The 13,170-nt window shown below is 44.7% G+C and overlaps 1 protein-coding gene across 1 annotated transcript; it reads left to right on the forward strand.

Annotated features, from left to right (window-relative positions):
- Window positions 1-3,302: 3,302 nt before the first annotated feature.
- LOC132644005 (uncharacterized protein At3g60930, chloroplastic-like) lies at window positions 3,303-5,577 on the forward strand. Its single transcript, XM_060360539.1, has 4 exons — window positions 3,303-3,324; window positions 3,700-4,023; window positions 4,084-4,199; window positions 4,804-5,577. The coding sequence occupies exons 1-4, from the start codon at window positions 3,303-3,305 to the stop codon at window positions 5,575-5,577; spliced, it is 1,236 nt and encodes a 411-aa protein (XP_060216522.1).
- The last annotated feature ends 7,593 nt before the right edge of the window (window positions 5,578-13,170 follow it).

Genomic DNA, 13,170 nt, shown 5'->3' on the forward strand with positions numbered 1-13,170 from the left:
TCATTGCTATACTTTTTGTTGAAAATGGAGGCAAAAATGATCCTTTTATGGACGATGATTCATGGGCCATTAAGTGGAAGATAATGCCTTTTATTATGTTATAGAATTATTTACTCTTATAGAATGAACTTATTTCAAGTCTTTAAGTTATTACTATTTTGCAGACAGAAAATACTTAGTTCAATGGGCATACATTACTCGTACTACATGCACCAGGCAACTTTACTCTCTTAAAAGTCATAAAGGGGACTTTGGCTAAATGTTATATCAACAATATGAAGAACCAATAGCTTACAGAAGAAAAAATTGTAACCGATAGAGGGCCAGCCGGCGAGTTACGGAGAAGGACTGACATACTTCTAAATTGACATACACTTTTAAAGAAGGGTTGCACATTATACTTTTAAGTGAATCTCATGTTAAACTGGAAAAGGAAAGTGAAAAGCTTTATAAAGCATATTCAAATTCATATGGTACACGCATTTTTGGGCTCGTTGATGGCATAGCCCAGAGAAATATCCACGAAGTCTGTTAGGCCAACGCGGACAATACGTGTCATGTGATTCACTACTAAAAAGTATATCTTTTCCGACAGCAGCATACCGATGGAATCGGTCGATACCGATTACCGACCAACACGCTCAAAAATAAAAAAATATTTTAATTTTTAAAAAAGAAATCAACGAAAAGTATGGCTGCTTTTTAGCTCCAAAACCCAAGAAATTATTTTTTCCCACCGAGGCTATCGGTAAAGTAGAACGCGAAATATATTGTTTCATTATCGATGGAATCGACCGATTTTTGGTCAAAACTGTATTTAACTAATTAAATAAATGACCGATAACCCGATCGGCGTGGTCGATTATTTTATTTTATTAAAAAAAGCAGCCTAATCCATTGGTGATTTTCACGCAAAAATGTGGTTTAAGAATATAAATAAGAAAAATGAAAGATTCGGACCAACAAGTACCAATAGTCTAGTGACAGAACAATATGCCACGATATAAACCTTGGTTTGGTTCCCCCAATTATAATTGTGTAATTTACAAAAATGGACAGCGTTAAAATCGACCGCATGAGTCGATTTTTAATAGTACCCTGCTTAGCTCAAATGTCTGTTTATCACACAAGTGTAACACATGCACCTTATCTCCTCTTTGTGTGGATAAACTTCTGAAAGACTTGGTTATAATACAAGTCTTGGTTTATATCTTTTCAATTTCTAAATAGGTATCGTTTAGAAATGCAAGGTGTATCTGTTTACCCCGAATTTGGATAATCAATTAAATTTGTGAGTGGGTATAAGATATGTGGTCAAATCTAAATCTACTTGACGAAAGGAAGATATAAATATAGATACAATATGACTAGAGCAATGATAATCTATGGTTTGTTATATACTCGTATGTTTACTAATGTATGAGTGTTATTCGATTGAGGAGATGCAAGAAATAAGCACAACAAATGTGACCGAAATCAGGTATTTGAGAGAGAGATTTTGTATATATATTGCTATTACAAAGTGTTCTTGATGTGTGGAAGCCAAACCCCCACAAAGGAGAGGGATGATCCCTATTTATAGTGCTGCCTCCATGGCCTTATATAATATAAATCATTTAAAAAATAAGAGGAAGGACAACTCTGAGTGGGTTAGGTTGACCATGCCGTCTGACACACGCATGGTTGGTGGTTGACCATGACAGGACGCTACAGACGCGTGGCTCACGCGCAACGGCTCTACCGGACCAATAGCCACGGATATTCGGACTAACGGCCCCGACCGACCTGGTGATGAAGAAACCGGACCAAACGGTGCCCCTGCTCAGCTCCGGTTCGAGCGTTCCTCCGGTTCAGAATGAAAGTCTTCACCTATGTTTTGGTAACCTTCTTCCTTCGGTCCCTCGTCTCACCGGTTTGACTCATATCCGGTTTTTACCGTATACAGATATGTTCTCGGGCACCCCTGCTCCAAGTTCCTCTACTCCGGCTCCGAGGCCTGACGATTTTGACGATATGTTCTCGGGCACCCCTCCCGCTACCGGCGAAGCTACGGGATTCGGGCATCTCCCTATCCCTCGGGTCAGCAGGTCGGCCAGCCGATCCTCCGAATCGTGGCCCGACCATATACAGATAGTCCCCACACTTCCCGGATCACCGATCTATCGGAGAAACGGGAAGTGGATGAATCACGAAACCGGCGACTCAGTTAGCTCGTTGTTATCTTCTCATTTTGGCGGGAACGGTTGCGTCACGTTTCCCTTTTCAGCGGCCACGTGTCCTATCCCGGATGGTCCGCTTTGACAACTGCCGCATACACGACGTTTCGAGTCGCTTCTCATTAATTATGGGGGGCACGTGGCGCTCTCGAATTGGCCGGGGAGTCGTAACCGCCACAGTCCCATGCTTATATAAGGCCCTTCCATTTCATCATTTGAACATTTTAGTTCTTCGATTAATCCTTTCTGCTTCAAACGTTCCGCCTCTTACACATTCGATATCTTTGCTCATAATCATCTGAAAAACTCGATTCTTGTTGATCTGCTACTTGCATTACGTGAAAAGGATCGATACTGCCACCTTTTCTACTTGTTATTCTCGCCTGTTGTTGCTTCCTTCTATAGCTTTTGCCATTTTTTGAACCTTTTGACTGTTCCCTTCGCTCTTTTGCCTTCTTTATCTCCCCTTTTGAATCCATTCAACTTCTTCCTTTCATATTTCCCAATGTCTGAAACCACTTCCCATGACATTCCCTCTGTTTCATCCCCAGGAACCGAGGCCGCGTCTCCGATTAAAGCGAAGAGCTCCTTCGAGCCTATAGCCTCGGATATTATACCGGCCAAACCCAACTTCAACAAAGACCTCCAGGTTGAAAAACCTTCGTCGGTGTCCGACAGGGAGTTCGACGTGAGGCGATACCCCTCCTTCATTATCGAGCATAGGCTCGACCTGGTCCGGGCTGACTGCGGGTGGCATACGCGTTCGGTTCAAGTCTTCGCCCTTGGGCCAGATGAATCAGTCACCGACCACCGGAAAGGCTTTTTGTACGTTTACACTTACCCCTTCACTCTCAAACTCAACCCTCCGTTCGACCCGGTCATCTTAGACATGTGTCGGACTTACGGCGTGACCTTGGCCCAAATCGGTCCGATTGTTTGGAGGGTCGTGGCGTGTCCCCGCTACTGGCCAATAACGCCGAGAAAGAGCTCACGTTGGCTCACCTGATACGCCTATATTCCCCGAGGCTATTCCAGGGCGGCGTAATAAAACTAGCAAAACGCAGCCGGAATCCCTTTTTCTCGAAGATGGATGAAGACAGAGACCGAGGTTGGTTGGAGCGGTTCGCCCGGGTGCGGACCTCGGACATCATTCCGAACGATTTCATGCCCTTTCCGGAAGAGTGGAACAACAAGCGTAAGCTTGAACTTCGAGTTATTGCCTTTGTATGTTTTGTCATTGTTCGGTCCTATTTCCTCACTGCTTTTCTTATTTATTTTTTTAGCCAACGTATACATTCCTCCGGTCGTCCGTAACCTGAATGAATGGGTCACGGCACTCCTCAGCCAGTATGACCACGACAACCGGACATGGGCCCACCTGTCACGCGACTGATGGGTCGCCCAAAACTACGGTAGTACTTTGCTTTTACCCGTGTTCACTGCATTTTTCACTATCCGTACTCATTGTCTCTTCGGCTTTCAGGTTTACCCAAGGGCTCGATGGATCCAAGACCGGAGTCGGGCGCCGAACCCACAGCGTCGGCACCTGAGTTCGATTCAGCGGGTGCGTCTCGTGCCCTTGCTGCCGCTGCCGCTGCCAAAAGAAAGAGGCCCTCGGAGAGAGGGCAAAAGTCGAAGAAGAAGGCGATGAGCGTCGCCCGGACCTCACGGGATGAAGTAGAGCCCGATATCATTATTCGGAGAGTTGATGCCGATTCTCCCGTGGCTCCGATACCAGAGGAGGCTGTCTCCATTTCACCTCTTCCTTCTGCTGCTGAAGGACTTCTGGTTCCAGTCTCACAAACAGGTGCGGAAGAAATTATTTCTCCGGCTCCTCTAAGGTCGATTGACTTTGTCGACATTACAGGTGAAACTTCTTCTAAAGAAGATCCCCTGCAAAGGACAAGGAGGTCCGGGGAGGCGGCCGCTGCTGAAGTCGGTCAAAAGACTGGGCCGGTCCTGGAGACCGAAATCCCCGTTGACGTTGATCTGACGCCCGAGCACGAGCCTGCCGCAACTACGGAGCCCCCGAGCTTTGCCGAAGATATTTAGGCTGCTCCAAGTTCCTATACTCCGGCTCCGAGGCCTGACGAGTTTGACGATATGTTCTTGGGCACCCCTCCCGCTACTGGCGAAGCTGCGGGATTCGGTCATCTCCCTATCCCTCGGGCCATGAGGTCGGCCAGCCAATCCTCCGAATTTGGGGCCAGGGACAGTTTGGTGCGTATTTTCCCGGTGCCAAGCGTGGAACCGAGGAGAACAAAATCGGTCGTGGTCACTGTCCCCGAGGCTTGCAGCTTCCTTTCTCGCCCGATGGGCGTAGCGAGCTATCTGGGGCATCTTGTCTCGGATTCGGACAAGCAGAAGATGACCGGGGTCACCTGGCAATGCCTCATCAACGAGGGTATGCATGCGGGCAACCGGGTAGGATTTTAAGTCGTTTCTGCACACCTTTACTGAGGATTTTAACCCTGTCCCGTTCAAGTTTTTAACTTGCTTTCTTTTGCAGAGTGTGGTGCTTGTCAACGAGGCCTTCGTCCGTACCCAGCAAGAGATGGATGATCTTAAGGGCCAATTGGATGCCCAGGGCCGGGAAACGGAGAAGTATCTACACCTTCTTCAGGAGAAAGAGGAGGAGTTGAGCCGAGCAGTCGCTCTTTCCAATCTTCAGCCCGAGCTTGACGCAGCGAAAATCGAGAACCGTCAGCTGAGGAGTGAACTGGTCGCCATGACCGAATATAATCGGAGCCTCGAAGCTGAGAAGATCAGCCTTAGCCGGGATAATGCCCAAATTTCTTCTAGGCTTGGTGAGCTTGAAACCACCTTCTCCCAACTCCGGGAGGAGCTGGATTTGGTGAAGTCGGATGCTTCGAGCTTTGCCGAGAGGAACCGGCTGCTCGAATCTGAGAGTGCCCGGTATCAAGAGCATGCTAGGGTGTTCGAAGAGAAAGTGGAGAGCAGGGCCCGGATGTGCGATGATCTGAAGAACGAACTTAAGGAAATGGCCGATGCAAATGACAACCTCCAGGCCGAGCTTCAATCGGCCATCCAGATGCAGGATGTTCTTGGGGAGGCTCGGGATGCCTTAGCAGCGAAGTTAGCCCAGGCCGAGGCTGATTTAGACGAGGCTTTGAAGAGCATCGAGGCCGCCGAGGCTCAAGCTACTATCGTTGCTGAGCACGAGAAGTGGAAGTCCCGGAGGATTACTCTCGAGCAAGCCGAGCATGGCTTTACCGATCTTCCGACCCTTATTGCCGAGGCTAAAAGGGTCGAAGGAGAGGCTAAGGATGCTCTTGGTTCCGACTCCGATGATTCTGAGCGGACAGAGTCTGAGCGCCCCGGTTCCATCCATTCCGAGTAGATTAGGGCCTGTACTTGGCTTTTATATTTATTTTATTTTTTGCCTTTGTAGGACTTTGGTTTTCCGATGTAAAAAACATCCCTTTGTATAAATGAAGAATGCATCTTTCTGGTTTCCTTGTTTGAATGTTTGCTATTATTTTTGCCAGAAGTGTTGGTCCGTTTTGAGGGCGAACTGGCTCGCGGTCGTTAGTTCATCGTGCCTGTAGGATTTACCCGACGCTTTTTTAGAACAAGTATACTCGTAGTCGTTAATTCACTGTGCCCGTAGGACTTACCCGATGCGTTGTCTATTCAGATGTCACCGAAACACGATAGGCATTTCCTTAGGATCGGTATTTTCTCGGCAATATTTTAGGGCTGGTATTTCTTCGACCTTGGCTAAATTTTGACGTAACAGTCCCCGTTTGGGGAAGTTTATCAAATTTTGGCTCGGATCACTGTGACCTCGTTGCCTTAGTCGAATTTTTTAATGATTTTGGCTCGGTTCGCTATGACCTCGTTTCTTTTGTCGAATTTCGACCATTGTGCCTGGTATAGGGCGTGTGAATGAAGCAGTGTCGAAATACAACGGTTATCACCGGGGTAAAGTCCATTTATCAGAAAGACACCCGAGATATTGTTGTCCGAACTTTCGATAGTTTTGTGCTTGCAAAATGTTTGTTCACATGAGAATTTTCATTCCTTTTGCCTTTGCGTAGCAAATACTAAATGGGACATGATTCATTATGATCGTTTGGTCCTTACATCGAATGCTAAATGGGACATGATTCATTATGATCGTTTGGTCCTTACATCGAAGGCTGTGGCCTGTGGCCGGGATAATTTTGTCGTAGCAAGTGTTGAGTTTCTCCGTCTTCTTTGACCGGGGTAATCTTCGATGCGGGCATAGTATCCCCCTAGCACTTATCCGAGTTGCAAGGTCGGGTGAGTGTTATTAAGTCCCCACTCGGAGGGTGTGACCTCGATGGTCCGGGCGTTCGTCTTTTTTTTTGTCAAGTAACACGTTGTGCTTGTTGCCTCATTAAAAACCTTGTCGGAAAACCCATTTTGGGACAAAATCATACTAAGGAAAAGAGTGCAACACGTGTTTTCAGATTCGGGTTCCTTTCTCTGCCTGGTACTCGGCTTTCTGCAAAACAGAAAGGTCAAAAATAGAGGAAACGTGGGGTATTCTTACCTCAGCAGTAGTATCTCTTTAGATGAGCCACATTCCAGTTATTGCGCAGCTGTTGTCCGTCCATGTACTCCAAATGGTATGATCCTTTGTCCGGTACCTCGGTTATCTTGTAGGGTCCTTCCCAGTTCGGGCCCAGTTTTCCTTCGTTGGGATTCTTGGTGCTCAAGGTAACTTTTCGGAGCACCAAGTCCCCAACTTGAAAATGACGAAAATTGGCTCTCCGATTGTAGTACCTTTCCATCCTTTGTTTTTGAGCGGCAATACGGACCAACGCGTTTTCGCGAAGCTCGTCCGTGAGGTCAAGTTTTACGGCCATGGCCTCCTCGTTTGATTCCTCGGTTGCATATCGGAATCGGAGGGTCGGTTCGCCAACTTCTACGAGGATAAGGGCTTCAGCCCCGTAAACCAGCGAGAAGGGAGTCTCCCTCGTGCTTGATTTCGACGTAGTTCTGTAAGCCCACAACACTTCCGGTAATATTTCTCTCCAATGATGCTTTGATGCTTCAAGTCTTTTCCTCAGGTTTTGGATTATTGTCTTGTTCGTGGATTTCGCTTGTCCGTTTGCACACGGGTGATACGGAGTTGATACAATTTTCTTGATCTTCAACCCTTCGAGAAATTTGTTAACTGCCGCCTACGAACTGGGTCCCGTTATCACAGGTTATCTTGGCGGGGATGCCAAAGCGACAGATAATGTGATCCCATATGAAGTCGATGACCTCCTTTTCTCTGATTTTTTCAAAGGCCTGCGCTTCAACCCATTTGGAGAAATAATCAGTCATAAACAAAATAAAATGGGCTTTACCTGGTGCCCATGGTAACGGGCCGACAATGTCCATTCCCTACTTCATGAAAGGCCAGGGTGACACCACCTAATGCAACAACTCTCCGGGCTGATGAATCATCGGAGCATGCCTTTGACACCCATCGCATTTACGGATAAATTTTTTGAGTCTTCGTCTATCTGGTTCCAATAGTAACCGGCCCTAATAATCTTTCGGACCAGAGCATCGGCACCGGAGTGATTGCCGCATGTCCCTTCGTGCACCTCTCTCATCACATACTCCGTCTCCCCAGGGCCCAAACACTTGGCCAGTGGTCCGAAGAAAGACCGCCGATATAATTGGTCGTCTACCAAGCAAAAACGGGTAGCCTTGGTCCTTAGTGACCGTGATTCCTTTGGGTCATTTGGGAGCTTACCATCACGCAAGTAGTCGAGGTATTTGTTGCGCCAATCCCAAGTTAGACCCATAGTGTTTATTTCAGCGTGTTCGTTTTCTATGGCTGTGTTTAACAAGTACACCGTCGCACCGGGGTTGATTTCCTCCCCTTCGACCGAGGATCCCAAATTTGCTAATGCATCGGCCTCGCTGTTCTTCTCCCTCGGTATGTGCTGCATGGTCCATTCTTTAAATCAATGAAGTACCACTTGGGTTTTTTCAAGATACCTCTGCATCCGTTCGTCCTTGACCTCGAAGACACCGTTCACCTGGTTTACGACCAAAAGCGAATCGCACTTTGCCTCGATTATTTCGGACCCCATACTTCGAGCCAGCTCCAAACCTGCAATCATAGCCTCATACTCGGCTTCATTTTTAGTCAATTTAGCAGCTCTAATGGACTGTCGAATGGCATCCCCGGCCGGGGTCCTAAGGACGATCCCTAGCCCGGAACCTTTGAGGTTCGAGGCCCCGTCCGTGTGTAGAGACCAAATGCCCGAGGCCTTTCCTGAGGTCAGCAGAAGCTCTCTCTCGACCTCGGGGACCATAGTCGGGGTAAAATCTTCCACGAAGTCGGCCAAGATCTGGGATTTGATGGCCGTTCGAGGTTTATACTCGATATCATAACCGCTAATTTCTACAGCTCATTTGGTTAACTTACCTGATAATTCCGGTTTATGCATGATATTTTTCAGAGGGTAAGTAGTTACTACACATATTGGATGGCATTGAAAATAGGGCTTGAGCTTTCTGGAAGCGCTTACCAACGCCAATGCCAATTTTTCCAAATGGGGATAACGGGTCTCCGCATCCCCCAAAGTTCTACCCACGTAATAGATAGGGAATTGTGTACCTGATTCTTCTCGGACCAAAACGCCACTTACCGCTACCTCTGAGACAGCAAGATAGAGAAAAAACGGCTCGTCCGCCTTCGGTGTGTGCAGCAACGGGGGGCTAGACAGGTACCTCTTCAGTTCTCGTAAAGCTTCTTGGCACTCCGGTGTTCAAGCGAAATCGTTCTTCTTCCTTAGTAAGTAGAAGAAACGATGACTCTTGTCCGAAGACCTCGATATGAAGCGACTCAACGCCGCTATTCTTCCGGTGAGCCTCTGTACCCCTTTGACGTTGTTTACTACCTCGATATCCTCGATGGCCTTGATTTTGTCTGGGTTGATTTATGTTATAGCCCGCATTGTGTACGTTCGGATATTCCAAGATCGTCGTGACAAGTTAAGGCAAGACCATTTTTTTAAAATTATTTTAAGATACAAGTTGTTAGGAATATTATTTATGAATATTGGTAGTATGGAAATATTTGGAAAGGCCATGGGTAAAAAGAGAAATTTGCAAAATGGCCAATGGAAATAATGTGGAAGACTAAGGGCAAGATGGTAATTTCACGAAATTCTAGAAAAAAAAGAAGAAAAGAAAAAAAAAGGGAGAAAGAAAGAATAAGCAAAGATGACAAATAAGTCATCTTTTGCCATCCTTCAAGAAAATTCTAGAGGAGGCCATGTGCCATGCACATGACCTTTTAATATATATGGGATCACATGGAAGAATTCATCATATTTTCCACTTCAAAGTTTGGAAGACTCAAGAAACAAAAAAAAATTGAGAGAAAAAAAATGGAGAGTTTCGGCCAAGGCCATGGAAAACTAACTCCATGAAATTTTGTCCTAAAAATTTATTTCTTCATGTATTTCTACTAATTCAAGGATGCTCTTCAACATGGTATAATTGTTGAAGTAAGAGAACCACTCTTTGGTGCAAAATTCCAACCTTAGCTAAGTGAGGAAGTTGAAGGAAAAGGTAAGAATTCATCTCCTTTTATATGTTATGGAGGCTTTGTTTATGTTTTGGAATGTAGAAAGGAGTAGAATTCATAAGAATATGGAAGTTGCATGATGATTGTGTGTGGCCGTGTGCATGGGTGATTGTAGGAACAATGATTCAATGATTTTATGAAGTGTTTTAGTTGTTGTTGTTGTGAATTCTATGTTGACAATGAAAGTGTGATGATTTTAGTTGAAGTTGTAGATGTTGGGTTGGCCGTGTGGTGTATAGGTTGTGTAGGAAAGATGAACAAATTTATATATAGTAATTTAATTGTTGTTGATATTATCCTATGATAGAAATGAGAATTTGATGATTTAAAGTGGTGTTGGAAATATTATGGGTAGATTTGGAAGACAATGTAATATTAATGTCGTTTCTATATTCACGAGTATAATGTTGTTAGAATGTGTGTTGTTGGAGTAGTTCATGAATTTGGAAGCAAAAAATGCATTAAAAATCGTTTCTAGGGAAGTTGAGGAGTTTTCGGGCAAATTATGGAATTTGGTGGAATCTTGCCTATTTTGTAGAATGACATGAAAAGCTTTCGAATTGTGTTAGAATGATCTTGAATTGGTACATGGATATGCAAATGTTGATATTGACTTAGAAGTGCAAAGTTGGGTTGGAAGTTGTTGCACTATTTAGGAAAGGAAACAATTTATGTTAGAATGCATTTTTGATTGAATATTGATGTTGTTGGTTTGTTGTTGGTATAGTTGTTGATGTCTTAGCCGAGTTAAATTCTCGGGGATGGCACATTTACAGGGGAAATGCTGCCGAAATTTCTATAGACAAATGTTACTTCAAGATTGAATTCCTAAAGGCTCTAATTAATATTTGGTAAACATGACCAATTGTAGATTTTGGAGGAAACGGGATCTGAATTTGGACAAGCGTAAAAGGCAAATAAGGTATGTAAGGCTTACCCTCTCTTTCTCTTGGCATGTCCTGGATGTGATAGGCTATGATTCGAGCCTCGGGGATGACTCTACTCTTAGAAATCCGATCTTATGTTTGACCCTTTTTCATTCAGTGTAATTGAATTAGGCATATTATGTTTAGTTGAAAAAGTTGGTTTGAACATATGTAACTTCCACCAACGGAACTGGATTGCCCTGAAACTTTCGTAGATGACCTTATAAGACCAAATGTTTATAGTTTTACGTATGTCACCTCGACTTGACCCAAGGTGGGCCCACAACCCCCGAGACCTATTTGTATTGTTTTATTTGTCCTATTTCCGTACGATAATTAAGGGAAGCTTTGGCTAATGTTCCGAGTTTGCTATAGGTATCTAGTAACTCAGATATAAGTGTTCCGACTCGACTATTCTAATATAACCACTCCGCTATGAATGATCTGGTTCGAATATTTTGATATAAGCATTCTGATGTAAATATTCCGATATAAGTATTTTGATATAAGCATTCCGATACAAATAACCCGATATAAATATTCTGATATAAATATCCTGAGTTAGGTATGCTGGTACGAGTGTCTGGTATAAGTATTCTGATACGGGTATTCCGATATAAGTATTCCGATATAAGTATTCGGCTATGAGTCTGGATATGAGTCTTCTGATCTGAATATTCTCTGTAAGTCTTAATGTTCTTTATGTACGATCTCGGATCGCTTAAAAGTCCGAAGAGGTTTCTGTATTTCAAATGCTCATAACTTCCTGATACTAACTTGGAAGAACCCGAAACCCGCTTCTGAGCCTTCGAATGTCGGCAAGTGTACCTATCCATCGAGTCTGGATTTATGTGCATATGGTTTCTCATGACTCTGCTCGTGCATGACTTAATGTCTCTTTCACTGCGTCCCGGGCCAGGTTCTGTTATCGTGCCCTTCTTCTGCTTTGTCCACTGCGTCCCGGGCCAGGTTCTGTTATCGTGCGTTTCCTCTGCATTGTTCACCGCGCCCCTCGGTGGGAGAGCCGGGTTCTGTTATCTGTATGTGATGATATGGGGATGGCGGCCAGGATGGCATATGATTCTGTTCACCGCGTCTCTTCCCAGAGGGCCGGGTTCTGTTACCGCGTCCCTTATCACAGGGCCGGGATCTGTTATCTGCTATCTGCATATGTATATATTGACACATGATTTTGACATATGATGATTCTGTTTACCGCGTCCCTTATCACAGGGCCGGGATCTGTTATCTGTGAAAATATTATATGATTCCGATATGCATAATTTGTGTCCGGAAAGTAAGCACTCTGGTATTCTGTACGTTCTGTGTTTCGTCCGATACATGACATCATCTGAGCATTCTGTACGTTCTGTGTTCCGTCCGATACATGACATCATCTGAGCATTCTGTACGTTCTGTATTCCGTTCGATATATGACATCATCTGAGCATTCTGTACGTTATGTATTCCGTCCGATACATGACATCATCTAAGCATTCTGTACGTTCTGTATTCCGTCCGATATATGACATCATCTGAGCATTCTGTACGTTCTGTACCCCGTTTGGCGTGTGACATCACCTCTGTACGTTCGGTACTCCGTTCTGTATTCTATATTTTCTGTACCTCTTCGGACATGCGATCTGTAATTGTAGAATAAGTACTTTGGTACTTTGGTTAACGCCCTTACTTTCTGTATATTCGCTTATATGTGAGACGGGTATGCATGTCTTGTGTCTGAAAAGTAATAAGCGTCTGGTACTCTGAATACCGTATTGGTTTGTTAGTTCTGTCTGCTTCTTTGTGATGCATGCTTTACATACTCAGTACATATTCCGTACTGACCCCCTTTCTTCGGGGGCTGCGTTTCATGCCGCGCAGGTACTCCCAGATGAGCTAAAGTTATTATAGAAGATGTTCCAGCGAAGATGGCAAGCCCCATTCTCCCGGAGGGCTGCCAAGTCAGAGTTTGTTTGTTATGATTTCTGGAATTGTGTTAGAGACTTTGCAGACAGCGTCGTGGGTATTGGTTGTCAGTCTGTAAGCGGCTCTGTCAGCCGATATATCGGTCTGTGCTATGTACTGAATTTTGTATGATTATAGATTTGTTCGGCTTGGAAGTTACGAGAAAGAATATTTCTGAAAAAAAAAATTACCATATATTTTATCTTATTTGATTTAAAAAGTTTGACGTGATTTTATGTGCAGTAAGAGTCTGAGGGTTCGCTCGGCCCTAAGTAAGGGTCGGGTGCCCATCACACCCTAGTAAGGTCGGGGTGTGACAATTTAAATAACCCGGTTTGACACCATGAAACCCAAAAATTTATCGGATCGGACACCGAAGGCGCATTTTTCCGGGTTAAGCTTCATGTTATACTTGCGGAGCACGTCAAAGGTTTCCTGCAAATGCTTCAAATGGTCCTCGGTTTCCAGGGACTTA

This window comes from Lycium barbarum, chromosome 6, assembly GCF_019175385.1.
Source record: "Lycium barbarum isolate Lr01 chromosome 6, ASM1917538v2, whole genome shotgun sequence".
NCBI classification, from domain to species: Eukaryota; Viridiplantae; Streptophyta; class Magnoliopsida; order Solanales; family Solanaceae; genus Lycium; species Lycium barbarum.